This window comes from Sus scrofa, chromosome 5 (genome assembly GCF_000003025.6).
Source record: "Sus scrofa isolate TJ Tabasco breed Duroc chromosome 5, Sscrofa11.1, whole genome shotgun sequence".
Lineage (NCBI taxonomy): Eukaryota > Metazoa > Chordata > Mammalia > Artiodactyla > Suidae > Sus > Sus scrofa.
Window position 1 is genome coordinate 17,482,072 of NC_010447.5, and position 26,025 is coordinate 17,508,096.

The following is a 26,025-nucleotide window of genomic DNA, read 5'->3' on the forward strand; positions in this document are numbered from 1 at the left end:
CAGAATTTGATTCAGCAGGATTAGGCCTGTACTTAACAGAATATATTCTGGGCTGTGCCAACCCCCACAGTTGGGCAGAAGTGCTTGAGAGGGAACATGCAGCCACGTGGGGAATCCTCCTGGGTCTGGGCTTGCTGGGGCGGCCACGTGGTGCCTGGGCATGTCTGGAGGTGCCGGCAACATAGATCAACACTGGTACAGGCTCCTTGTAGCCTGGCGGGGCAGGAGGACTTTTCGTGCCCAAAGTGCATTGGTTTGAAGGGACAACTAGGTCCCTGGACTCCTCTTCCCATAATTGGAGAATTCCCAAAGCTCCTGTGGTCAACCTGTTGGACCAGTGACTGTCCGATCCTGAGAGGGGAGGTACAAACAGACACACAGCTTTATCCATGAACAAATCTCAGCACTTTATTCATCCCTGGGCAGGGAGAAGGGGGTGTTCCCCTGAGAGAGTCAGCCAGTCGGGTGGGGCGGCTGGGATATGTATTGTCTATCCAGAGAGCGTAATATGTAGCACTGATTAGCACTGATTATGCAGAAACAGGAAGGGAAGCAATAAGTTAAAAGCCACATAAGTTATGAAAAAATAATATATATACTTTTTATATCTTGTATCCCCATTGAGGACTTGCTCCCTTAGGAAACCAATAAATAGGCAAAGAAAAAGCAGCAATCAGCACCCTTTGGGGACTGGAGGGATGAGTACAAGTCAGAGTTCCCTCCAGCCTGAGAGTCAGTAGCCCTTCAGCGCCCCCCACAGGCCTGGAGGACTTAAGGGCCTAAGAGCGGGCCCAGGCTTTGGGCCACCTTGTCCTGGAAAAGAAGATGAATGAATCAAAGGCTGGGGTAGAAGAGGAGGGGAGGCAAGGGGCAGGTAGGGAGAGGGAAGGAGAGAAGATGGCTTATGGAGTGGGAGGTGGGAGCTGCCAGGAGCCCCTGTAAGCCCTGGAAGGGGAGAGGCAAGAGGAGGAAAGAGGAGCCTTCCTTTCAGCCCCAAATCTTCTGGTTGGGTCGCTGCAGAATTTCTCTTCGGTTGTGGTTGGGGCTCCCCAGCCTGACCTCAAGGGCTCAGAAGCTCCCAGACCTGAGTGGACAGTGCTTTCTTCATGGCCCCGCTGGCGGGAGGGAGGAGGGGTGGAGAGGGAGGAAGGGAGGGGCTCTAACCTACAGGTGTAGGGCAGAGCAGGGGAGGGCCAGGCTGCTGGGCCATGGAGAGAACAGAGACCCTGAGGAGTAGAATTCATGGGAAATGGGCTGGGGTGTCATGGCAGGGGTGGGGCTAGATGGTCTTCAGGATCTGGTGCACCCAAACCAAGTGGGTTTTTTTTTGTTTGTTTGTTTGTTTTTTTGGTCTTTTTAGGGCCACAACGTGCAGCATATGGAAGTTCCCAGGCTAGGGATCAAATCGGAGCTGCAGCTGTCAGCCTGCACCACAGCCACAGCAATGCCAGATCCAAGCCGCGTCTGCGACCTACACCGCAGCTCATGGCAACGCCGGATCCTTAACCCACTGAGCGAGGCCAGGGATCAAACCTGAGACTTCATGGATACTAGTCAGGTTCGTTGCTGCTGAGCCACAACAGGAACTTCCCAAGCCAGGTTTGAGGCTGGGAAACTCCTGGGCAGGAGAGCTCAGATCCCAGGCAAGGTGTTGAACCCCAGGCAGCAAGGAGGAGAGAGGGGGACCTGGTTTGGTCTCTGGCTGTCATCTGGCTCCCCAAGCCCCTAGGGAGTTGGTCATGGCAAGAACAGCTTCTAGAGAAGGTGCTGGGAGCTGGCTGGACAGGCTGTCCAGTTCTGACTGTGACCTGCTGGGATGGACTCACAGGAGGAGGGAAGGGGCACAGGGGTCTGGGGTGAGCTCAGAGTTCTGAGCTCAGGTCCCAAACACCCAGGGCACCTCCTCCCCTCGCTCCCTAATACTGTCAGTTTCTGGGGAGCCCAGGTGGTGCAGGAAAGCCAGGGGTCCTCAGCACCCAGCCTCTCCAGGAACTCCAGATACAGAAGGGTGCCCACGCAGTCCCCATCAGCCCCTGGTCTGTGGCTGGCTGGGGCTGGGTCAGCAAGGGCGCCTGCCTCCATTCCGAGGCAGAGGCAAGCCAAGGCTTGAGATGTGCGTTTAGGGCAAGCGCTGGGCAAAGGGTCAAGGGACCCCGGTCGGAGCCCTCTGCTGGGGGAGGAACCTCAGAGGAGCCGGAAGGTGGAGGCAAACGGACCCCCTTTCCAGGTTACCCATTCAGGAAAACCTCTGGCCGGAGGGTTGAAGGACAGGGCGGTGAGATATTGATACGGAGCTGAGTGGCTCTGAAGAGCTGGTGACAATCCTGTCCCATCCCTGGCAACCCGCAAAAAAGCAGTCACTGTTTTCAAGACTCCTCTTTTCAGTTCAGGATCGGGTTTGCCTCCCTTGCCAATCTAGAGGCTCCAAGCCGCTTTGCTGAGTCTAGCTTAAGTCCCTCTTGCTGCCGGGAGTGAGCTGGGGCTCCTGGGATCCGGGCAGCAGCTTTACTCGGAGACCTCTGACTCCTGTGAGAGGAATTTCTCTGACATTTCGGTGATTTTGATCACGGGGCCCTTTCTGTTCTTCCTTCTCCGGAAGGGGGCTCTGGAGAGGCCGGACTTGGTGGTGGCTACAGAGAACACAAGGGGTGGGGCAGGGAAGGGGCTGGAGGTTTGGGAGCCATTTAAATGATGCCTTTAGGGCCATGATCCCCCCCCCCCAGCCTCCCCCTCCCACCGTGGTCTGTTGGGGCAGGCAGGCTCACCGGTTCTGGATCTGGACTTCACAGCGCTGACCATGGTGGCCGAGGGCAAGTCCATCCTGGGGGAGGAGGAAATGGTGGGGCGTGAAGGGAGCCTGTGGCTTAAGCTCCCCTGAGACCGGGGACCCGGAGACTGGCAGGTGGAGGGCAACTTTTGGCTGTCATTTCCTGCCTTGCTGTGTGACCCTGGCTAGCCAGCTTGTCCTCTCTGGGTTCTGCCCTTCTCCCGCACATGAATGGCCATCATTTACGAGGCACTTATTTGTGACAGGCATTTGCATGCGGGATCAAGTCGCACCACAGGTGGGCTATGCTAATGATCAGTCCATTTTCCAGACAGGAAAACTGAGAACTGAAGGAATTGGATGGAAGTCCCAGTCTCGTACATGGCGGAGCGAGACAGGAGCCCAGCCTGCCAGGCTCACAGTGTCATGCCAGAGGGGGAGGGCTGTTTTCTATGAGGCTGGTCCTCCGGTCCTCCCTCTCCCCCAGCCCCATCCTGCCCACCCTGCCCCTCACCGGCTCTCCTCGCCCTCCACCAGCTTGCGGTAGGTGGCGATCTCCACGTCCAGGGCCAGCTTGACATTCATCAGCTCCTGGTACTCGCGCAGCTGCTGCGCCATGTCCTTCTTGGCTCGCTGCAGGGCGTCCTCCAGCTGGGCCAGCTTGGCCTTGGCGTCCTGGAAGGCCAGCTCTCCCTGCTCCTCCGCTGCCTTGATGTTTTCCTCCAGTTTCAGGCACTGCAGCCAGGAGGGGAGAGGAAAGGGATCAGTGAGCCGACATGGGCGGGGGAGGGCCGGCAAGGGCTTGGTGGTGGGGGTGGGGTGTGTGTGGGAGGGAGGGCTAAGCCAGGGCATTCCTGCGTGGGGTAATGAGTTGCACTGCAGCAAGAGGGAATTCAGTTAGACCTAAGGAGACCCTTTCCTAAGGCCTCCAAAGAGAGATGTCTGACAAGCCCCCAGAGGACCCTGTCCCAGCTGTCTGTACAGGGTGGCACTTCTCTGATGGCGCAGCCTGGCTGGAAGCTGGGACTTACTTAGGCCTCCCTTCCCTTCTCTCTATATAGTGGGAGCGGGGCCTGGGGCAGGGGTTGGGGGGGAGGCAGTGGGCTCCGGGTGTGTGTGGTGGGGCTCCCTAACAGTCCCAGCCACTTTCAAGTGCAAAGCTTATGTGATCCTCAGAGCCATCTTAGGGGGATAGAGGAGGCAACTGAGGCACAGGGCTGCTCAGTGACCTGCCCAAGGGTCACTCAGCCAGGGCTTGCGTGGATGCCTCATGTGTGAGCATGTGTGCTTGTGTGTGAGTGCCGCGCTCCTCCCTGCTCCACCCCCCGGGTGGGTCCTCCAGACACTCACGTGGCTCTTGATGGAGAGGATCTGGGATCGGAGCTTCTGGATGCGCACGTTGAGGTCAGCGATCTCTCTGCGGCTGCTCTGGAGGCTGTTCCCCAACTCGGCGGAGCAGGCGGCCCGCTCCTCCAGCTGGAGGGCGTGGAGGAGGGAGTCGTGAGGGCCAGCTCCCTGTGTCCCCCCCAGCACCCCCGGCTTCTCGTCCTTCCATTTTCCTCAAACCCCAGCCCTGCCTCCTCCTCTGGGGCCCACCACTCCCAGGCCACCAGCCCCCTCCTCCCCTCCTGCTCCCACCTCATCTGTCTCTGGATGGCCTCTCTGGCTGCCCCTAGACTGAGCCCCACAGGCCATGCCCACACCTGGCCTGGTGCTACTAGGTGGCAGCATCCCTGTGAGCCTCTGAAGGGTGCAGACGGCGGGCTTTCCCCTGTACCGTCGCCCCAGGGGCCTGGTACAGCACTTCCTGCCTGGGAACTCAGGGCTCGTCCTCTCTCTCAGTCTCCCCATCCCTGTCTCCCAGAATCTCAGCTCCCAGGGCTGCCGGCAGCCTCAGCTGGTGCAGCGCCCCCTGTGCTGGCTGTGTCTTCCCAGCCTACCCGGCCAGCCCCTAACCTGGCTCCGGGAGTACGCCTCTGCTTCCTCCAGGCTGCGAGCTGCGATGGCATCATACTGGGCCTTCACCTCCTCCACGATGCCGCTCAGGTCGAGGTGGCAGCGGCTGTCCATGCCCACGGTCACCGACACATCCTTCACTTGGGCTGCCAGGTCCTTCAGCTCCTGGTAGGACACAGACCTGGGGGGCTTAGGGCTGGTCGGGGGTACGAGACCCTCAGCTGCCATTGTCCCCGTAGTCCCTCCATCCCCCTGGTGACTGGAGAGGGGGCTACTCTCTGTTTCCTCTGATCCCTGAGCGAGGACAGGGATCGAACCCGCATCCTCATGGATACTAGTCGGATTCATTTCTGCTGCGCCACAACGGGAACTCCTGAGTGCTGGTGTTTAACATGCTCCTCTGGCCCGTGTGTTTCCCCAGAAGTGGCAGTTGGCTCTGCATCAACTCAGATCCAGGCCTATTCAGATCCAGATTCTGTTTTTGGTTCCTGACCACTTTCCGATCTTGGTTCCTGACTTTGCACCCCCTTCCTGAGCTCCACCTGTCTTTATGCTCGGGCAGGTGCTGGCTGGACCTCTGGAGTCTGTACCTGCAGAGGCCACTACCTGTGCCCTGCAGCTTGTATCTCTGTGGCTGTAGACTGTGGGATGGGGCAGGTCAGCTAGAGCCACATGACCAGCTGCCGGGCCACTGAGGAGGGTCGCCACCCCCCCTTGCCCTCCTCCGTCCCCCACCACCCTGCCCCATCTGCTTGCCTCTGTCTGAACCTGCTTCCTAAGCAACAGGAAGCCTGGGCAGCAGCAGGCAAACCAGTCTCTACCCTGGAGCTGGGGGGACTCTGCTTGGTGGCCAGCGGCCCTTTAAGGGGTCTCCTGATAAAGGGTTTTAGTTGCTCTTCAAATGAACTTAGAGATCTTTGAGCAAAGACAGGGGGAGGCCCCAGCCTGTGCCAGGACTCAGGCTGCACCTCTGCTGGCCCTGGGGTCGTCGCTGGAGAGTGACATTTCCCAAATGGAACCAACATCCCAGCCAGGGCTTGGCTACAGACAGTGCCAGAGCTTGCAGCTTGGGGCTTCCTAGATCACCATGTCGTGGGGGTTGGTGGGCTTGGGGTGTTTCAGATAAAGCTCTCCAGGGGGCACTTCTCACCCAGGCCTAGGGTAACATTTGTTATGGGCCAGGGGACAGCCAGGGCACCGCCAGAACACAGGGCACCCCTGAGGCAAAAGCGGGGACGAAACCTGGCTGATGGGGCAGCCTCAGGTCCTTTCTGGAAAGAGGCAGAGGAAGCATGAGCATGGTGAACAGAAGCATGAAATGGAGGGTTTAGAAAACCTGCACCTTCAGACACGCCGGGTCCCCGCCAGGCTGCAGAGGGCATGACAATGCTGGCTTGTGCACGTGGGAAATGCCACATGAGATGGGCTCCTGGAGAGATGTGCACCTCCAGCTTGGCAAGAATTAAGCCGAGGTACAGGTTAGAGCTTCTCTTAGGAGCCAGAGTCCGAGGAGGCTGCCAGGTGTGTGACCACCCTCACTGTGGGACCCCAGGTCAGCGAAGATGCTGACGACTCTGAGTAAAATCTCTGCTCAGTAAAATCTAGTGCTTAATGGCACTGGGCTCTGAGTACCACCGCCTCTTACTAGCTGGGTAACCCTGGTCAAGTCGTTAACTGTAGCCGAGCCTCAGTTTTCCTATTGGTAAAATGGGTATAGTTATAGAACTGAAAACAACTAACACTTATTAAATACTTAACCATGTGCCAGACACTCTTGTCAGTGCTTTAGAATATGTGGGCAAGATAAGTGCTCCCAGCTGGCCAGTGAGCTCGGGCTGTTATTCTCCCCATTTCACAGACAGGGACATTGAGGTATAAAGAGCTAAAGAACCTGCTTAAGTTCACATAATTACCGCGCCAAGATTCAAATCCAAGCTGCTCTAAAGTCCATGCTCTCTTAGTTACAATATCCCTACTTTAGAGGCTTATTGGGAAGATTAAATGGGATTACATCTGGAAAGGACTCAGCCCAGAGCCTGGAAAATGGTACACAACAGCTAAGGAAACTACTGTTGTGGCTGGTAAAGGCAATGGAGCCAGAATGAAGTGTCCAGGGCCAGAGCAGCCACTGGAGACACCACGAAGGCAGGCGCCAAAGCAGCTCAGACATGCCAGGTCCTCTTTGCAGGGATCAGCATCCCGGGAGGTATGCCTGGCTGCAGGGGGTTGTCAGTGGATTCCGTAGCTAATGTCCCTGGGAGCAGGGTTTATGTATGGGTGGAGCGGTGGCATTCTGGCTGGACACAGCCCGGACCAAGTGCACTTGGGAGCTGGTCTGTAATTTGGAAGCTGAGGGGGAATGGGAGCCCCGGGGGCCACTTACCAGCCTGTGTCCTGAGAGGTGAGGAGCAAGGGGGTTGCCTGGGAGGCTACAGTGTGTAGATGAGGCCCTGAGCACCTCTGGCCATTGACTTCTTCTTTTTTTTTTTTTTTTTTTTGGTCTTTTGCCTTTTCTAGGGCTGCACTCGCAGCATATGGAGGTTCCCAGGCTAGGGGTCTAATCAGAGTTGTTGCTGCCTGCCGACGCCAGAGCCATAGCAATACCAGATCCGAGCTGAGTCTGTGACCTAATACCACAGCTCACGACAATGCTGGATCCTTAACCCACTGAGCAAGGCCAGGGATCGAACCCACAGCCTCACGGTTCCTAGTCAGAAACCTCACGGTTTCCTAGTCAGTTCCTGTGCCATGACAGGAACTCCCTGGCCATTGACTTCTGAGAATGGCTTTCTATAACTTATCCTGGACCGTGTGTGTGCGTGTGCGTGTGTGTGTGCGTGTGCGTGTGTGTCTGTGTGTCTGTGTGTGTGTGTGTCTTGGGAGAGGGGAAGGCTGTTTCCTGGGACACTAGGGTGGGCCTATAGAGCAGTGCTTTTCTGGTATCTGCTCCAAATTGAAACCAGTGTCCAGCTGTCCTGGGGCTGCTCACCTTCCACCATGTTCTCATTCCACCTGAAGGGGCCGTGGCTGGACCTTCCTTTGCCTGGACCTGCTCTGTCTGATGCTGCAGCCACTATTCCTATGTGGTCGTGAATACTCGAAATGTGGCCAGTCAGAACTGAGATGAGCTGGAGGTGTGAAATACACACCAGATTTTGAAGACTTGGAATGAGAAAAAAATGAAATAACCCATTCATTTTTTATATTGATTACATACCCATATTTTGTCTCTTTTGGGCTAAGTGGGATATATTAAAATTATTTTTTCTGTTTCTTTGCTTTTTTTAAAAATGTGGCTGCTAGAAAACTTCCAATTACCTACGCGGCTTGAATTTTCCTTCCTTCCTCCCCTCCCTCCTTCATCTCTTCCTTCCTCCCTCCCTTCCTTCCTCTTTTTAGGGCCACACCTGCTGTATGTGGAAGTTTGCAGGCGAGGGGTTGAATCGGAGCTGCAGCTGCCGGCTTACACTACAGCCACAGCAATGCTGGATCTGAGCTGTGTCCTCGACCTACACCACAACCCATGGCAATGCCGGATCCTTAACCCACGGAGCGAGGCCAGGGATCGAACCTGCATCCTCATGGAAACTAGTCGGGTGTGTAACCCGCTGAGCCACAACAGGAACTCCCTGAATTATTTTTCTACTAGGCAGTGTTGGCTTAGAGACCCATTGGTGTGGGGGATCTTTTTAGCAAGGGATCAGCGTTGCCGCCTCAGCCTGTGGAGGTACATGGAGAGAGACCTGAACTTTACTGCCTGACACCACCTTGCCACCTCTCTGCCTCCCAAAACAATAATAACTATTATTATGTATAATGTGTAATAATAATGCAATACATTATTACATATAATGTATTTTAATATATTAATACATTTTAATATGGCATATAACATATTATCATGTTATATGCCATATTGAACATAGTGTATATATGTTTAATATGGTATATGTTATAGTATTAAACAGTATATATATGTTTAATATGGTATATAACATAATATGTATAATATATAAAATATATATATACACATACTATATACATGCATATATAAATACATATCATAACATATTTTATATATTATGCATACTATACATATATGTGTATATACTATAATACTTACATATATGTGTATATACCATCATATATACATATAGTGTGTGTGTGTGTGTGTGTGTGTCTGTGTGTGTGTGTGTGTGTATACAAAATAAATGCACTGAGCACCTCCTGCATTCACTGTGGCCCTTTCTCCACAGCGGTCCCTCCACAGCACAAACGCACCTTCACCCCGCCTGCAGCAGCAGCCACCCCTCGTCCCTACCATGGGCTGCCCATCATGCTTAGAATAAGGGCCACGCCCCATCCAGGGCCCCAGGCCTTGCCTGGGCTGGTCCAAGCCGCTCTGCCTTGGCCATCACTGCTGCTTTCTCCCAGGACCAGATTGTTCTTGCCTGAGGCGCTTTGCACAGCTCTCCCTTCTGCCGAAACTGCCTCAAATCTCTGCTGGGCTAGATCTGCCCGGGTTGGTCCTTCACTCGCTTAGACCTCCTCTGAGCCACCCCTTTGGCTGGGGGCTGACGCTTCCCCTTCCTCTGGCCCTAGGGCATCACCTGGTTTCTTTGCATGCCAGCGACGTTGCACTCTCCAAAGTGATCTTATCCAGATATGCGTCTACCAGCCTGTTACCTGTCCCCTCTGAGCCGAATTGTGCCCTCCTGAGAGCAGGGGCTTTGCTCGCTGCTGTGATATCAGTTTCAACACACTTATCAGTGAATGAATGGATTTCTCCCATCATAACCCGACGAGTCTGCTACTCTCACTCCCCTCATTTTACAGATGAAGAAAATAAGGTGCAAAGAGGAGAAATGACTTGTTCCAAGTCACAGAAATGTTGGAAAAAAAAATGGTAGCGTTGGGAAGGGGGCCCTCAGGCTGGTAAGTCTGGATGGAGTTCCCAGCCTGGCTGTTGGGACGGAGGTCTGGAAGTTTGGCGGGTGTGCCTCCAGCAACGCTCAGGTATATGGCTGGTTATGCCCCGTCTTCCTCAGCTACGTTTCCACACCTAGAGGGCCTCCACCTGGCCCTGGGCTCGCTGAGATGTGGGTGAGCAGGGCGGACTAGAGGCTCTGAAACATGGGCCCTGCTGATGTCTGCCTCATCCGCTACCCCAGCCACTTAGTAGTTGTGGTGGCCTGGTCAGCCCTGACTTGGCCAGGCTGTGGGGAACCATGCCAGGGACAGGAAGCATTTTGGGTGGTCTGCCCACAAGGGCTGCCTCCCTGCCGTGGGCAAGGGTGGTGAGGCTCTCTCTGCTCTGCTGACTCCCATGGCCTCAGACAGGTCTCAGCCCACGGAAGCCCCGGCTGAGAGAGCAGTGAGGCCCACGTGCCACCACGAGGCCCAATCTCCCTCGCCACGGGACAAGGCCATGAAGCTGGGGTCAGCAGCCCTTTATGACTGCGGCAGTGCCTTTGATCCCTGCTCTGCCCTGGGCTGCATTGCCATAGCTTGGCACCAGTGGTTTGTAGCACCCAGGCTGCCAAGCCCTGTCATTCCCAACAATGGTCCTGCCTGCTCATAGCTGAATCAAAGCATCACCCCCATCAGGTCCTCAGCCTTAAACAGAGGATACAAAGCAGGGAACACATGCTCAAAGGATGCTCAGCAGGCAGAGTGGTAGGGCCCATCTGCAGGGCCCATCTGCAGTGGGACAGGCATTGCTGGGCCACTGACTGCCCCCAGGCTCAGCTGAGAACTTAGGGACAAATGAGAATGTGTCAGAGGCGCCTCTGTCTGCATTTACTGGGTCATTTTTGTGCAGCAGAAGCTAGTACGATCTTGGAACCACAGAATCTGACTACAGATCTTCCCTGCCAGGCCCCACATGGCAGAGGGTGCAGTGCAAGCCCCCCTGAGCTAGAACCGTGGGTGCCTGCAATTTAGGTTGCAAGGTTGAGAGAGAGAGAGAGATTAGTTCAGTAAGAATGGCCATTCAGGGCCCCTTGGTTTCCTGCTCTGGAGCCACCTCCTGACGCTTCCCTGGATGTCTTAGTCTCCTGCACCCTCTCAGGGCTCCAAAACACATGAAGGCAGGGCTCTCCCTGAGACAGGCCTTGTGGGCATCTGCCACCTCCATGAAATGAGTGATGAGGGTCTGTGTCAAATTATTATTATTATTATTATTTTGCTTTTTAGGGCCGCACCTATGGCACACGGATGTTCCCAGGCTAGGGGCTGAGTCAGAGCTGCAGCTGCCCGCCTAATGCCACAGCTCCAGCAATGTCAGATTTGAGCGGAGCTCACCCCAACACCGGATCCTCTAGCCCCCTGAGCAAGGCCAGGGATTGAACCCACATCCTCGTGGATATTAGTCGGGTTCTTAACACGCTGAGCCACAATGGGAACTCCTATGGCAGATTACAGATAGCTGCACCAAGGCGTTCAGGAAAGCGTTAACCTCTGTGGTGGGAAACAGTGAGTCCTGCCGAAGTTTCCACACCCCACCAGATGCCTTTGCCTCCCCTGCATCCTTTGCCCATGGACCAGTTTGTTCTTGGCTCTGTGGGACCCTGACCCTGAATTCTCACCTGCTCATAGATGCTTTTCATCAGCTCCACAAAGCTCTGCAGGTCTTTTAACTTGGTCTCTAGTTCCGTCCTTCGAAGACACTCTGTATCCAGGTCCTGGGGGTGGGAGCAGCAGTGAATGATGGGAGAGGGAATGGAGGCGGTCCCGAAGCAGGGGTGGGGGGGTGCTTTGCTTCCTGGGTGACATGGGGGTGATCCCCAGAGGAGACCTGGCTCAGAACCTGGGAGGAGAAGCAGGGTGGGGACAGGTATGTATCTCCCTGCCTATGGTCCTGGGGCTCAGCCTGGGGATCCCGAGAGAAAGAGGGCAGAAGGAGCCCCTGGGGCAGGCTGGGCAGCTACCTTCTTCAGCTGGACGAAGGTGAACTCCAGGTCTGTGCGCTTGGAGAGCTCATCCTCATACCTGGGAGATGGGGAGAAGGGGAGAGACACACAGAGAGAGGCTGCTCAGCTGGATGTGGTGGGACTTGGCAAGGGGTCCTAGAGCCCAGAGCCTCTGCAGTCGTATTTGTGCCTTGCGCCACTTAGGAAAAAAGGAGCCCCTTCATTTAGATGGATGCAGTCCTCTGTCTCTATGACACCACCCTTAGGCCCGTGACAGAGCCCCTAGCGCTGGCTCTGGGGAAGCAGACATTCCACTCCCCCTGCTGCCTCCTTCCCGATGATCAGCCATTCCTCTCCCACTGGCATCTGCCTCTTTCCTGGCTCCACTCCACATTCACCTCCTCCAGGAAGCCTCTCCTGATTGTGCAGCCCTTTCATCCGGACATTGGTTCCTTCATCTTTTCCCCGCCATCTCCTCCTCTGAGAGTCTCTGTTTCAAACAAGCTGTGCCTTTGGTTGCGTCTGTTCTGAGCATCTTGCTGACACGTCATCCTCTCCAAACCCCTCCCTTCCCCGCAGCCCTATCCTTCTTCCCTCTGCTTTGTTAGACAGTAGGACACCGTGTCCTCTTCCTTCGAGAGGGAGAACAGGAAGAGCATAGATGGTGCAGTTAGATGGGCCCCCGCTGTGTTTGGTGGCACGTAACTCCACCCCCTCCCTTGTCTAGCTGTGTGCTTGGGCGCTGGAAGTCCACCCCTGTTGCGATGACAGATGGGCGCTGTTAGCACTCCACAAAGGTGGGTTCCCTCTCTTCTCAGATGTACCTCCTTCTTACTCAAGTCCACCTCGTGTTGGGAACACAGACTGTTGGGTGGGGAGAGGGCATCTCTGGATCCCTGATCTTACCCTCTTGGCTCCCTCCGTAGGTGTCTGCCCGCTGCCCGCTCCCATCTGAAGCCCAGCCTGCGCCAGTGGATGTGGGATTCTGTGGCTTCCTGTTTGCTCCCCTCCTCTCCAGGGAATGCCTGAATCACCAGCAGCTCTAATTACAGCCGCCTGCCTGCCCCGGTTGATATCACAGATGGGGCAGCGTCTCCCATGGTCCACGTCAGCCAGCTGGACCTGCCACCCTCCTTTTCCACCAGCTTACCCAAGGGCTGAGGGGAGCAGACCCCAGGGCCGAGAGCCTGCAGGGCACCTGGGTCTCTGAAACTCAGTGTACAGGGCACACACTCTCCCTGGCCACTGCCTCGGCTTCTGAGAGTCTGCGAGGGGCTCCGAGAATGCAGTGACCTGGGGGAGAGGCAGGGTGTCCAGGGAGACTGTTCTGCAATCTGGGGCCTCCAGGGCGAACAAAATGCCCAAGAAGCTTGCACTCTCTCCTGTGACTATCAGAGCCCCCAGCCAAGGATGTGCTGCGGATCCCATTTCACAGATGAGGAAATGGAAGCTCAGAGAAAGGCTTGGAAGCTAGTGTAGTGTCATCAGGCTTCAGAGCCAGATTATTTGGGCTTCATTCCTGGCTTTCTTGCTAGCTGTGTGACCTTGGATAGGCTACTGATATGTGCCTCTGTCACGATGTCATGATAACAGTGATGCCCCCCCTTTGTCTTTTTAGGGCTGAATCTGTGGCATATGGAAGTGCCCAGGCTAGGGGTCGAATCAGAGCTGCAGCTACCAGCCTGAACCACAGCCACGGCAACGCAGGATCCGAGCTGCGTCTGTAGCCTACACCACAGCTCATGGCAACTCGGGATCGTTAACCCACTAAGTGAGGCCAGGAATAGAACCCGCATCCTCATGGATCCTAGTCGGGTTTGTTGTCCCTGAGCTACGATGGGAACTCCAATAGCAATGTCTCGAGGATTAAATGAGTTAATACATAGAGTGTTTACAACAGTGCTGGGCACCCATTAAAGCTCTTGCTATTATTGTTATCTGAGCTCAGTTCTCTCCAACCCCAGGCCTTGGCCCTTAGCCCCTCTGTCTCAGCATTTCCAGAAAGAAACTGTGCGGAAGCCTCATTGCAGAGTGAGCAGGCAGTTCTTGCACGACCTTCACAAATCCTCAGGGCTGGGCTGACTCGAACTGGCCTCCCTCTGGAATTTGGGGTCCTCTGAAAAATTCTCTGCCTTGGGGACAGGGGTCTGTGGAGCCCTGAGTTGAGAAGCTTCCACTTATGGCCACCCATCGCAAGCCCCATGCCCAACCTCTCCCCTTCTCCCCGCCTCTGGCTAGCAGAGTTTCACCTGCCTGGACGCAGGACCCTGGGGAGAGCTGTCTATCGGGGGGGCCCTCTGAGGCACCAAACCTCCTCACTCCCACCGCACTTCCCAGTCTTTTGTGCAGTCATCCCTTCTCCCTTCTCATCAACTCCCCTGCAATTCCATCCCAATTCCCCTCCTTAACCAGATGCCCTTGTTCAGTGAACAGCTTGCACAATTGTACTTGGCATTCCACATTTGCTGTGTGGCCTTAGGCAAGTGGCTTCCCCTTACTGGGTCTCTGCTTCATCCTTAGTCAATGGAAGGGTTAGCTAGCCAATCCTTAGGGTCCCTGCTGCATCAAGGCTTTTGGAGGTCTCCATTGACAGGCTTATGGGGTGCCATCTCCCCCCATTGCACCCCCAATTCCCTGCCATTCTGCCAGCCATTAGCTCCCAAACCCATTCTCAGCCCTTTTCAGCTTGTCACACCCGTACCCCCGCATGGCGCCCCCCCCCAAACTTGTTTTTATCCAGGAGTGAAGCTGATCTCATTGGCCTTGTACAAGCGGGGCACACCCCTCCCTGCCAGGGCTTGGCCTGGCGCCTTCTGGCTCCTAGGGGCCCCAGGCTTTGCACAGCCAGGCTACAGCTTCCCTGGCTTTAGCCTGCAGACCCAGAGACCCTCCAGCCTCACCTCCTCCAACACGGATGCGTCCCTAACCCAGAGAGAGAGGAAGAGAGGCCCTGAGATTCTATGGTAAAATCAGGCAGCAGATGGAAACCAGGCAGCAGGCCAAATGAGGGGGCTGAGCCAGATTAAAACAACAAGGAGTGTTTGTATAGAGCTTCCAGTTACAAAGTGCCTCCCTGGATGTGATCTGGCTGCTCTCACGGGAGCAGCCTTACACGGTAGCTGGCGAGGTTAGGGATGGGGCTCAGGACACACGGCTGTGTGACTGAGGACAAGCCTCTGCCCTCTCTGGGCCTCTCTTTCCTTCCATCGAAGGAGGACCCAAGTCCCCATCCAGCTCTGCCATTCTCTGAGCCTTTGCAGGCAAAGACCTGTGAGGTATCAGTGGATGGAGCCGTGGGCGCCGGTGTCCTGGCATGATTTCTCTTGTTGCTGTCAGAAAGGGCAGGGTCCCTGAGTGTTTCTCTAGGACTGGGAGGGCAGGGCTGGGGCAGAGGTGGCCTCCAGGTCAGGGCAGGGCCCAGCCACGAGGACCAGCCCAGGACAGGGCTGCTGATCATGCCAGTTGGCTGGGAAATTCCAGCCAGATCCATGCACAGATGAAGAAACTGAGGTCCCTGGAACGGGAGAGCATCCGCCCCTCTGAATGTGGTCTGAGCAGGGGGCGGCTATGCGCAGAGGCAGTGAGCGAGCCACAGCCAGAGCCCAGGTCCCTGGCCTCCTGATGGGCTGCCTGGAGACTCTGGGCGTCCCCTCATATCACAGGGCTGGGGTGTGGCTCAAGCACCGCAGGAGGAGGATGGGGATTCCACCATACCCTGTCCTTCCCTCACCCTGGCTGGGGGCCCCTTGCAGGGAAACTGGCCTCTCTGCTCTGCCCAGCCTCCCTGTCTTTGAAGCCCTGGCCAGTGTCTGGTCAGAGAGGGCCACCTCTCCTCTGAGCTACTTCCTTCCTAGATTGGGCGGTTCAGGGAATTCTCGTTGTGGCTCAGTGGTAATGAACCCGACTAGCATCCATGAGGACACAGGTTCGATCCTTGGCCTTGCTCAGTGGGTTAAGGATCTGGCGTTGCCGTGAGCTGTGGTGTAGGTGGCAGATGCAGCTCAGATCCTGTGTGGCTGTGGCGTGGCTGTAGGCGGCAGCTGTAGCTCCGATTCGACCCCTGGCCTGGGAACTTCCATATGTTGTGAGTGCAGCCCTAAAAAGACAATAAAAAAAAAAAAAGGCACATTTGTAGATTGGTCAGTTCAGCTCAACAAACCTGAATCAAAGACCATTGTGTGCTGAGCACTCAGCCTTCCAGGGGACAAGGGAGTGGCCATTTATAATCGCCGGGCACCACACTGAAGTCTCACACCAGCCTTAGCTTGGTCACAACCATCACGGTTCCCACTCCATATGGAAGGAAACTGAAGCTGGCGTGGGAAGCACCTTGCCTGAGGCCATGGAGCTAGCGAGGGGTGTGGGCGGGGCAAAACCCCCTTGCACAGGGGCCAAGTCATGCCTGAGCCTGGGCCATCCTTCCTTCTAGCTGTTTATTCCCCATCTTCCTGTCCCATTAGGTTATGAAAGCATCCTGCACGCTGGAGCTGTGTTTTCCTCTTCTCTCTAGACCCCCCGAGTCCACCCGGAGGTCGTGCACACATTACCTAGAGGGATTGCTTCTTTTTCTTTTTCCTTTTTAGGGCTGCACTTGTGGCATATGGAAGGTCCTGGGCTAGGGGTCGAATTGGAGCGGCAGCTGCTGGCCTGTGCTGATACCGGGTCTGAGCCTTGACCTATGCTGCAGCTTGTGGCTATGCCGGATCCTTAGCCCACTGAGTGAGGTCAGGGATCAAACCTGCATCCTCATGGATACTGTGTCGGGTTCTCAAAGTGCTGAGCCACAACGGGAACTCTGGGGGATCGCTTCTTTATGCAAGTAAACCCCATCATTTCTGCCCCCTGCCTACACCCACCCCCCCAGCCCATGAGAGATCAAAATCCCATGATACATTCAAAGAAGTAGCTCATCTGTTGTCTGGCTAGTGACCAGTTTCCCATTGTCAGCGGGACCTGTGGGCCAGTACTGCTGAACCAGTGAGGGCCAGTGTGTTTATGGGCATAAGAGGAAGGGGTAGGGGACAGAGGCTGTGACGGTGCCCAGGGCCAGTAAGCAAGCACGGGGCTTAGCTGTCAGCCACTACAAGACTGACTTCATTGTAAGGGTCACTATTTATTTGAGGGGATAGCTGCAGGTTCACTGCCTTGTTCTCCTAATATTTAGAATTCTGTGGGCACATTGCAGGTCTTCAATTAGCGTGGAGTAAAAAGAATTGTTCTTTAAAGAAGTTTTGGAGTTCCCATTGTGGTGCAATGGAAACGAATCTGACTAGTAACCATGAGGTTGCAGGTTCGATCCCTGGCCTCGATCAGTGGGTTAAGGATCCTGTGTTGCCGTGAGTTGTGATGTAGGTCGCAGATGTGGCTTGGATCCTGCGTTGCTGTGGCTGTGGTGTAGGCTGGCAGCTGTAGCTCCGATTCGACCCCTAGCCTGGGAACCCCCATATGCCGCGTGTGGCCCAAAAAGCAAAAAACAAAAAACAAAAAAAGAATTTTCCTCTTTTTCTGGCTTGGGCACCCAGACCTTGCGCCAGAATGCAGGATGGTCCCCATCCTCCTTACAGGCCCACAGCCCCCCCTCCCCCCGGGGCGCCCCCTACCTGATCCGAAACTCCTCCACCTTCTCAAGCATCTGCATCAGGTTGGCCTCCAGCTGGCTTCGCTCCTGGCTCACTTTTCGCAGTTCCTCCTGTAGCCGGCCCTGGTAGTCCTTGTAGAGGTGCCCAAGGTCAAAGGCGGCCGAGTCCTGGCTCTGCAGAAAGCACCAGCGGGTCTCCAGCAGCTGGTTGCGTTGCTCCAGGGCTTGCACCTAGGAGAGCGGGAGAGCTGGGGTTGAGAGGGCCAGGCGTGGCCCAGCCAGCATGGCCCCCCCTCCCCCGGGGACTCCATGCAAGTGGCAGCTCATCTGCTCATCTGCTCAGAGCACACCCACTGGGGCCTCGCTCAGCGCCTTCAGATGGCATCTCCAATTACTGATTGTTCACACCGAAGATGGTGAGATAAGGAGGGAATCTGAGAGAGGTGGGGCCAGTTAGCCAAGGTTTCCTGGAGGAGGAGCGGGGCCAACTAGATGGCGGGAGAGGGACTAAGCCGGGAATGTGACATGAGACAGGCTCTCCAGGCCTTCCCTGGGGCTTGGGTGGGAGGTTCCCGGGCACATGGGTGCCAGAGGCCCATCTGCTGCCCACCTCACCAAGTCCGGTCTCATCTTGCCTTGGACACTCAGTGGGGCAGGGCCTGGTTGGTTCTTTAGTGCTAATCCTCCCAACAGCCCTGGACTTGTTGCCTCTCCCAGCCTCGGTTTCCCCAGCTAGAAGTCGGGGGTGATGTCACCCGCCCTGCCTAGCTGTGGAGAGAAGGACCCGGGGATGAGCTTTGGAGCAGTAAGCAGCAAAGACTCCTGCAGTGCATGCCGGGCCTTCCTCTGTGGCTGGACGTCTTTAACCTGTTAAATCCCCAAACAGCCCTGCAGGGTGGGTATTCTTATCAGCTACACTCTATGGACACTGAAACCTGGCACAGGGAGGCTCAGTACCTTGCCCAAAGGTCACGTGATGAGCAAGTGGCAGGGCCAGGTGTGGAATCCAGGCAGTTTGGGTTTAGAATCTTTGAAACACGGCAACATAGGCCTCCAGGCAGTTTCAGGGTCTCTGTGGGCCCTGGGAACCCAGCCGCCCTTCCCAGGACTGGCTTCTGCTTCTGGTTAGGGCCAGGCTTGCCCTGGGGACAAAGATGGGGAGGGCTCTGGACCCTGTGCTCCTCTCAGATCCTGCGTCCTTCACACTCTCCTGCTCAGACTTCTGCAGGGGCTCCTGTGGTTCCTCCCCCCGACCCCCCTCCTCAGCCACCGGCAGGCTGGCAGGCTGGCAAGGTCCTTCTGGAGTCTTCTCCTTCCCTCCATCCAGTTCAGCCCAGCCCAGCCTGCCCCCTGCCCCCGCCTCCAGTCCTGTCCAGGCACAGCCCCTCGCAGGCACTCACTCTCTTTGCACCATCCAGCCCCTCCCCTGGCTGGGAGCTCCCCACTTCCCTCTAGTATGTGGCCCTCAGCTTATCTGCTCCTCTTCTGTCCTGTGCTGCCCCCCTCCCTTGCAGACTGAGAGCCATCTGCTCGCCTCTTGGGGTCCCTGCCCCCTTGGTGTCCAGGACAGGGCTAGGCCACTGAGGCAGGAGGGGTGGCTGGGGCCAGGCTCCTAGACAGTGCAGCCTATTATTGTCCTGATGATGTTGGACAACCAGCCTGGTGACATTCCCTGTGACCACAGGCAAGTCGCTGGACCTCCTTCTGTCCACTGCTGGCACCAGCTCCCAGAATCACAGCCTGAAAGAGCCAGAACCACTGCCAGGAGCCACCCCCCTCTTTTTTCCTTCTCTTTCAGCCTCCCCGTGTGATATAGAGTTTCCGGGCCAGGGCTCAGATCTGAGTGGCCATCGAGACCTAAACCACAGCTGCCGTTATGCTGGATCCTTTACCCACTGTGCCAGGCTGGGGATCAAACCCTCGCCCCAGCGCTCCCAAGATGCTGCAGCTGACCCCATTGGGCTGCAGCGGGAACTCCTAGGAACCTTTTGGATCAGCCAGTCTGCACCCTTCATTTACAGAGGAGGAGATGGGGGCCGGGGGGGGGGGTCGGGGGGTGGGCACGGACTCAGGGAGGTCAGGTGTTTTGTCCAGGGTCACACAGCAACTTGGTCACCAAGCTTCCCAGACAGGCCCATCTGATGCCAGCTGCTCACTCTTGACCTCAAAGTTCTGTTCCTCCTGAATTTGGGTGCCAGTTGTCCCCCCCCTCCCCCTCAACTCTGCCCATGTCCACAGGTTTCCTGGGATACCGGTGCCCTGGGAAAGGCACCTTTGGCACTTGCGGAATACGGGACCGTGGCATTTGTGGGCTGTCGTTTCTCTCCTTAACTCCCGTTCGTGCTGGTAAATTCTCCTTGAAGCCGACTTTAAGCCTACAGTTTGCTGTCATCACAGCCAGACAGGTTCAGTAGGGATGTGGTCAAGAGGGTTTCCGTCCTGCTTGTGTGTGTGAGGGATCGCCGGTGGGGAGCTTGGTTTCTGCTCACTCCACCTGCCTGCGTCTTGATGGGTAGGAGCCCCGTGTTTACACTGAGGGCGGGGTCAGAGGAGAGCTGTGAGGTTCCTCTCTCCACCCACGAGCAACACAAACCCCTTTAGACCAGGAAGTTCTTCCCTTGGTCTAACCTTACGCCCCTAGGCTTTAGTACCTGCCTCCTGGGAGATGGGGCCCTTGGCCAGCCAGTCCAGCCAAGGGGTGTTTGGGGTCGTGGGGGATCCAGGGAAGCCCCCTCCCCCCTGCTGCCCTTGGGGGAGTTGCTTGTTTTTTCAGTGGGTGGGGATGGAAACTCATCCCCCACCCAGAACCTTCCCTGCAGAAAGGTTCCTCCCTCTGGGAACAAAGGCCTCCGGAAGGGGAGGGCGAGGGCGGGAAGTCCTGGCACCCTGTGAGGTGCTAGGTTAACTGCCTCCAACCTGTCAAGGCTGCTGAGCACTCTTTCCCTTTCCTCCCCACCTGACTGACCTCCTCTCCCTGCCCCTGCTGCCCTGAGATCATTGGCTGACCCCCTGCCCTGAGATCATAGGCAGCGGCTATAGGAGGGCCTCAGAGAGCCAGCCCCTGGTCTACCTGCTTCCCATTTTACAGATGAGGAAACTGAGGCCCATAAGCACAGAACTAACTGTGACCCAACTCCAGGGGCCTGCAGGATGGGGAGAGATGTACTTTTTGTGGAGGGGACTGAGCAGCCCGGGCTGGGCTGGGACCCCTTCTGAGGAGGGAGGCTGACCGCCTGGGAGCCTTCAGGGACCAGCCTGACTGAGGAGTCACGTCCCTGGGGCTTGTGGGTCCTATTCCTCAGGTGGGAGGAGGTGTCATCCCCTGCCTCCAGCCAGAACTGGGCTTTACCCAAGGAGCCTCAGGGTCCCTTCACCACCTGGGCCCCCTCTCTGCAGCCTCCTTGGGCACCCCTGGCAGTCCCTTCTCTTGTCCTAGCTCCATCCCCTCTGGTGCCTGCATGTGAGGGTGACAGGGCCCAGTCAGTGGCCTCTGCTGGATGTCAGCATGGCCCTCTCCCTGCCTCTCTCCGCCTCCTCTCTTGCTGCTGCGAATTCCCCCCTCCACTGGCATAAGCTCAGGGCTACCCTCAGAGTAGGAATCTGAAGCACAGAGAGGGTAAGTGGCTTTCTTGAGGAAACACAGCCTGCAAGTGGCAGGATCAACACTGCTGCAGGGCCCCCTTGGTGGACTCCTGGGGGTCTCCCTGCTGCCACCTCCTCCTCAGCGCTCTCTGGTTTCTCTTGGTGCCTCAGAGGGCTCAGAAGAGGATGTGGAGCTGGAGGGCTGCCCGGCCTGTCTCTTCTCTGCCAGGACCCCACCCCCACCCTGGTGACAGCCTCTCATCCTGAGGCCCATGCCTCTCTTTCCAGCTCTGTGATGCACCCCTACCCATGAAGCTCTTCCACTCCTCCCTCCAGCCGGCCCCTCCCCTCTTCTTTGCAGGTGCCTGTGTGGCAGGGACTACCAGGGTTCAAGGGTTCCCTGGGCCAGGTCCATTTATGGGCTTTATAAATGCTTTTTTGAAAATGATGCCATTTGATTCTGACAAGCCCATTACACTGATATATACTGAGGCACGGAGAAGTTAACTAATTTGTCTGAGATTACACAGCAGGTCAGAGGCTGAGACAGGATTCAAACCCCGTGACGCACCTGCAGATTTCATCTCCTTGGCCCCTGCCCACTTCCACTTGGGTCCTCACAGTCTTTACAAGGAGAGAGGGAGCGACCTGAACTAACTAACCCATGTTCTCCATAGAGCTGGCAGATCAGCCGGGACTTCTTGGCCTTAAAGCTTCCTGGCATCCCATCCAGAAGAGCACCCGTCTCAAGGTCAAGGCTCGGATTTGAGGGTTGGGAAGTTCCAGTTCTGCTAAGGATCTCAGAGGGCATCGCCCTGGCTCTGGGAACAGGACCCAGACCCCTCCTCCTGTCCTCGTGGCAGAGGCACAGGATGATGTCAACCCTGGCGTTCGGGGAGAAAAGCCACCCGTCCGAGCCAAATGACATAGCTCATGAAGCATTCCTTTTAAGGGATTAAGCTGGGTTTGGAGAGGAGGTGGCTCTGCAGGGACCTGCCTCCCCAGGGCAGCGGGCTATTCTCCGAGGGTGGCCGCCCAGCAGTTCCGGCTCTGTGCAGCCGGCCGGGCCGGTGGTGGGGATGCTCCGCCTCAGAGGACTGTTGTCCTCTAGTTGTCACTTCCTCTCCACACCCCCCAGCCCGGGCATCCCAAGTGTGGGTGCAGGAATGTTGGTGTGGGCACAGGAATGGGGGTGGGGGAAGGGAGGAAGGACTCTCACCTCGGAGACTGCTGGCTTTGGGTCTTCACCTCTGGGCTGCTCCATCTCCCAGCTAGCCACTGCGGGGTGCTGGGTAGTGTGGGCAGAGCCAGGCACAAGCAGATGCTCTGGCCATGTTACTTTCTTCCCTCTGCCCCTCTCTGTGGGTGCCCAACTAGTGGGGGGACACTAGCCACACACAGAGGGACACAGAGGTAGGGAGATCAAAGGGGCAGAGAAGGGGCAGAAGAATGGGGCTCTGGTTTACAGGGAAGGGCAAGAAGGTTGAGTTTTCCTCATCTGTAAAATGGGCATAAAGATGATTTCTTTCTGAAGGTTGAAGGAAATAGGGGTAATACACAAAGCCCCCAGCACAGTTCCTGGCACACGGTGAGCAGTTCGGGAACAGCAGCTGCTACTATCTGACTATTATTCTCCGGCAGGGCGGGGCCGGGTGGAAGGGGGGGAGCCGAGCCAGGAGGTTTCTTGGAGGAGGTGGGTGAGGAGAGTTTTGGGAGGTGGACAGGACTTTCTCCGAGCTCTTGAAGACCTGTGCCCAGACCAGAGAGTTGGCCATGACAACGGGGTCCAGGAAGTAGGTGCCGGGGACTTGAATCCTCTCCTGCGGTGGGTACAGGGAGGACTGGCTGGCCACCTGTTTCTGACTTGCAGCATCAGCTCCTCACGTTCCTATCACCTGACAGCCCCAGCGGCACCCTCACTCCGCAGCCTCCTTCTGGGCACCCTGCACGCCCCCTGTCCATTTACCTTGGAGTCTGACTGCAGCCCGGCCTCCTTCAGCTGTTCCTACTTGGGCGCATCCTCTTGGTCACACTCAGAGCCTCTCCCTAGTCCACCCCTGGGGCGGGGAGGCGACCCCAGGCCACGCAGCACACTATTATTCAGACACCCCTCAGGGACCACCCTGGGGTCCTTTCTCGCCCACATCAGGTTGGGGCAGGCACTTGCCGCCGCATCTCCCTGCTCGGAGTTAGCCCGCGGAATTAGCAGTGGCGGCTCCCCATTGGCTGCGGGCGGGGGTGGGGCATGATGCTTCCAGAAATACTGCGCTCAGTCGCCTGCCCAGACCTGACGGGCCTTAGTTTTGGGGACCCCCCCCCACTTCTGCTCACCTTGCCAATCAGGGAGGCGAATTTATCATTGAGGGCTTTCATTTCCTCCTTCTCCTGGTGCTTCTGCTGCTGGATCGCTGGGTCCACCTTGAGGTCCAGGGGTTCCAGCAGGCTGGAGTTCACGGTCACCTTGGGGACGGTGCCAGCCGCCCAGCAGCCTGTGAGGCTGCTGGAGCTGAAGCTCGGCCCGGGGGCCCCGCAGCTGCCCCATCCTGAGGCCTCAGGCCGGGGGCCACCCGCCGGGGTCACCTCACAGCTGCTGAGGCTGCTGAAGCCGACGACACAGGAGCGGCAAGCCATCGCGGGCCCCGGGCCCCGGAGCGGGCAGGGCGCGGGGATGGGTGAGGGAGCCTTTGAGGGGTGGTGGCGGCTGACTCCGGTCGCAGGCAGGGCAGGCTGGGGACTGAGGAGCAGACACCTGTCGCACAGTGCTCATTAGCTCCACGAGGGCGGGACGCCTCCCAGCCCGACCAACCTGTTAGATGATGCGGCTCCCGCCCCTCCCCCGGCACCACGCACCCATCTCCTCCCTGGGCTGGGATCTACCTTGCCGAGGGGGCTTCACAGGCTTCCCAGCCAAGCCGGGCCTGGCTCCAGGGGAGGGGGGCACGGCTGGGATGGCTGGCTGGGTTGGGGGTGGGAAGGTAGCCTGTGAAAGGGCGGATTCGAGGAGGAAAGAGAGAGAGGAGAGAGAGCAAGAGAGCTCTGCCTCTCACTGCGACCTCAGTGCATACCTGAAGGCTGACGTAGCTGGGCTTACATACTTCTGGAAAAGATGAGGCAAGCGCAGGCCCGGGGCTCCGGGTGTAGGGCAGCCGTCCCGGGCGGCGTGCCAGCCTGGCATTGGAAAACAGCGCCTTGACTATTTATTTGCTACCTGCTTATCTTCTCTTCCTCCCGCTCTCCCTGCTTCCTGCCTTTGATCGCTCATTTATGGAGCACCTGCTGTGTGCATCCCACTGCCTCAGAGGCTGGAGAGGAAAGAGATGGTCAAGACCAAGAGCCCTTGGCTTTGGAACAGTGAGACTTGGGCTCAAGGCTGCTCACCGCTGGTGTGGCCTCTGGCAGGGTCCTCAACTTCTGTCCTCATGTATAAAATGGGATGAAGATAGCACCCCCACACGAGGTGGTGAATGCAGACGACTTAGGATAGCGCTGGGCACCAAGGCCTCCTTCTGGGAGCTGAGCCTAGAGGGGAGATGGCCACGGTCAAGGGCAGCTCTGCCTCAAGGGCTGTGAGAAGGTGCCCTTGCCTTCTTCCCATCCTTCCTGCCTCTCTTCTCCTTCTTCTGCCCCTATTTCATCTTATTTTTTTTTTTGGTCTTTTTTTTTTTTTTTTAAGGGCTGCACCCGCGGCATATGGAAGTTGCCAGGCTAGGAGATGAATCGGAGATGCTGCTGCTGGCCTACACCACAGCCACAGCAAGGCCAGATCGAGCTCCATCTCAGACCTACATCACAGCTCATGGCAATGCTGGATCCTTAACACACTGAGCAAGGCCAGGGAGTGAACCTGCATCCTCATGAATACTAGTCGGGTTCTTTAACCACTGAGCCACAATGGAAACTCCCTCCCGGTTTCACCTTAAATATGAAGTATAAATAGAAAAGACACGAATTTGCTCCCACAGAGCCTCTGATGGGGTGGTGGAGGGTTCAGCCAGCCCTAGCACTCCCACCTTCCTGAAGTTTCAGAGGCCCCACTCGTCCACTTCCAGGGAGTTGCCAGCTCTCCTGGGCCTGTCTCTTTCTTCCTCTCTGGTCTGATATCCCTGGATGCTTTCCCACTGGCTGGACAGCTCTGTGTCCTGGACCTGGTGCATCCCTGGGTGGTGGGGCTACAGCAGAGAGGAGTGTGTCTGGGAGAGACTCTGGTGGCTGGGAGTGGAAGAGGTCTCAGCCCCTGCTGGGACAGGAGGAGGAGACAAGCTGGAGATGGGAGCCCCTGCCTGGATCTCGTCACCCCTCCCGAGAATCCTGTCTCCAGGGCCAGACCTATGTCTTACACTGTGGGCATTCCTGGCTCCTTGGGGCATAGGACTCTGTACTGAGGCCACAAGCCTATCTTGAGGCTGGATCCCAGGCTCTGATGTCAAGGATGGGCTCCTGAGACACTTCTGGGTATCAGGGTCACTGCAGGGGTGTCTGCATCCCCACTCCTACGTGTGCTCCCCTCCCTCATTCAGCATCCACCTGCATGGCCCACCCAGTCTCCCTGACCTGGTATCTGATGGCATATGGTCAAACTCAGCACCCCGCCTACCCCTGACCCTGGCCACTCCTGTGTGCTCTGTGGGGAGACAGGGAGGCAGACAAAAGCGTGTGGGCGCTGCTGGTGCCAGAGCAGCCGCCGCCATGTCAGATTTGTCCCAAAAGTTGTACACAGATTAGCTCCCTTAATCCTCACGACAACCAGCCTTTGACGTAGATGCTTTAATTCTCATCGGCCCCGATTTACAGAGGAGGAAACTGAGGCTTGGGAGGGTTAAGTGCCTGGTCTATTTATAGCAATTTGTAAGTAATGGATTTGAACACAGACAATTGGAGTTATGAACCCTTCCTCTTTGCTTCTTAGCCTTGTGGCTCCTGGAAAGGGCAGTGGGACAGAAAAGGAAGCTGCCTTCTTGCCATCTGGGGCTTGATTCCACCTCCTAACTATGATTTTATTTTATTTTATGTTATGTTATGTTATGTTATGTTATGTCATGTCATGTCATTTTATTTTATTATTTTTGTTGTCTTTTTAGGGCTGCAACTGCAGCATATGGAAGTTACCAGGCCAGGGGTCAAATCAGAGCTACAGCTGCCAGCCTGCACCATGGCCAAAGCCACACCAGATCTGCGATGCATCTGTGACCCACACTGCAAGGTCATGGCAATGCCAGATCCTTAACCCACTG

The 26,025-nt window shown here is 56.5% G+C and overlaps 1 protein-coding gene across 3 annotated transcripts; it reads right to left on the reverse strand.

The window, feature by feature from the left end:
- On the reverse strand, positions 383 to 24,391 carry KRT80 (keratin 80). Of its 3 annotated transcripts, none has more exons than XM_021091678.1 (10): positions 23,860 to 24,391; positions 23,126 to 23,543; positions 17,235 to 17,443; positions 11,653 to 11,713; positions 11,311 to 11,406; positions 4,724 to 4,888; positions 4,118 to 4,243; positions 3,282 to 3,502; positions 2,766 to 2,821; positions 383 to 2,630 (listed from the first exon to the last, which is right to left on the reverse strand). In XM_021091678.1, the coding sequence occupies exons 1-10, from the start codon at positions 23,967 to 23,969 to the stop codon at positions 2,506 to 2,508; spliced, it is 1,587 nt and encodes a 528-aa protein (XP_020947337.1). In that variant the 5' UTR covers positions 23,970 to 24,391; the 3' UTR covers positions 383 to 2,505. The 3 variants fall into 3 exon arrangements, with proteins under 3 accessions (XP_020947337.1, XP_020947338.1, XP_020947339.1); XM_021091679.1 differs by having other exon boundaries at positions 383 to 2,665; XM_021091680.1 differs by lacking the exon at positions 23,860 to 24,391 and adding an exon at positions 23,672 to 23,842.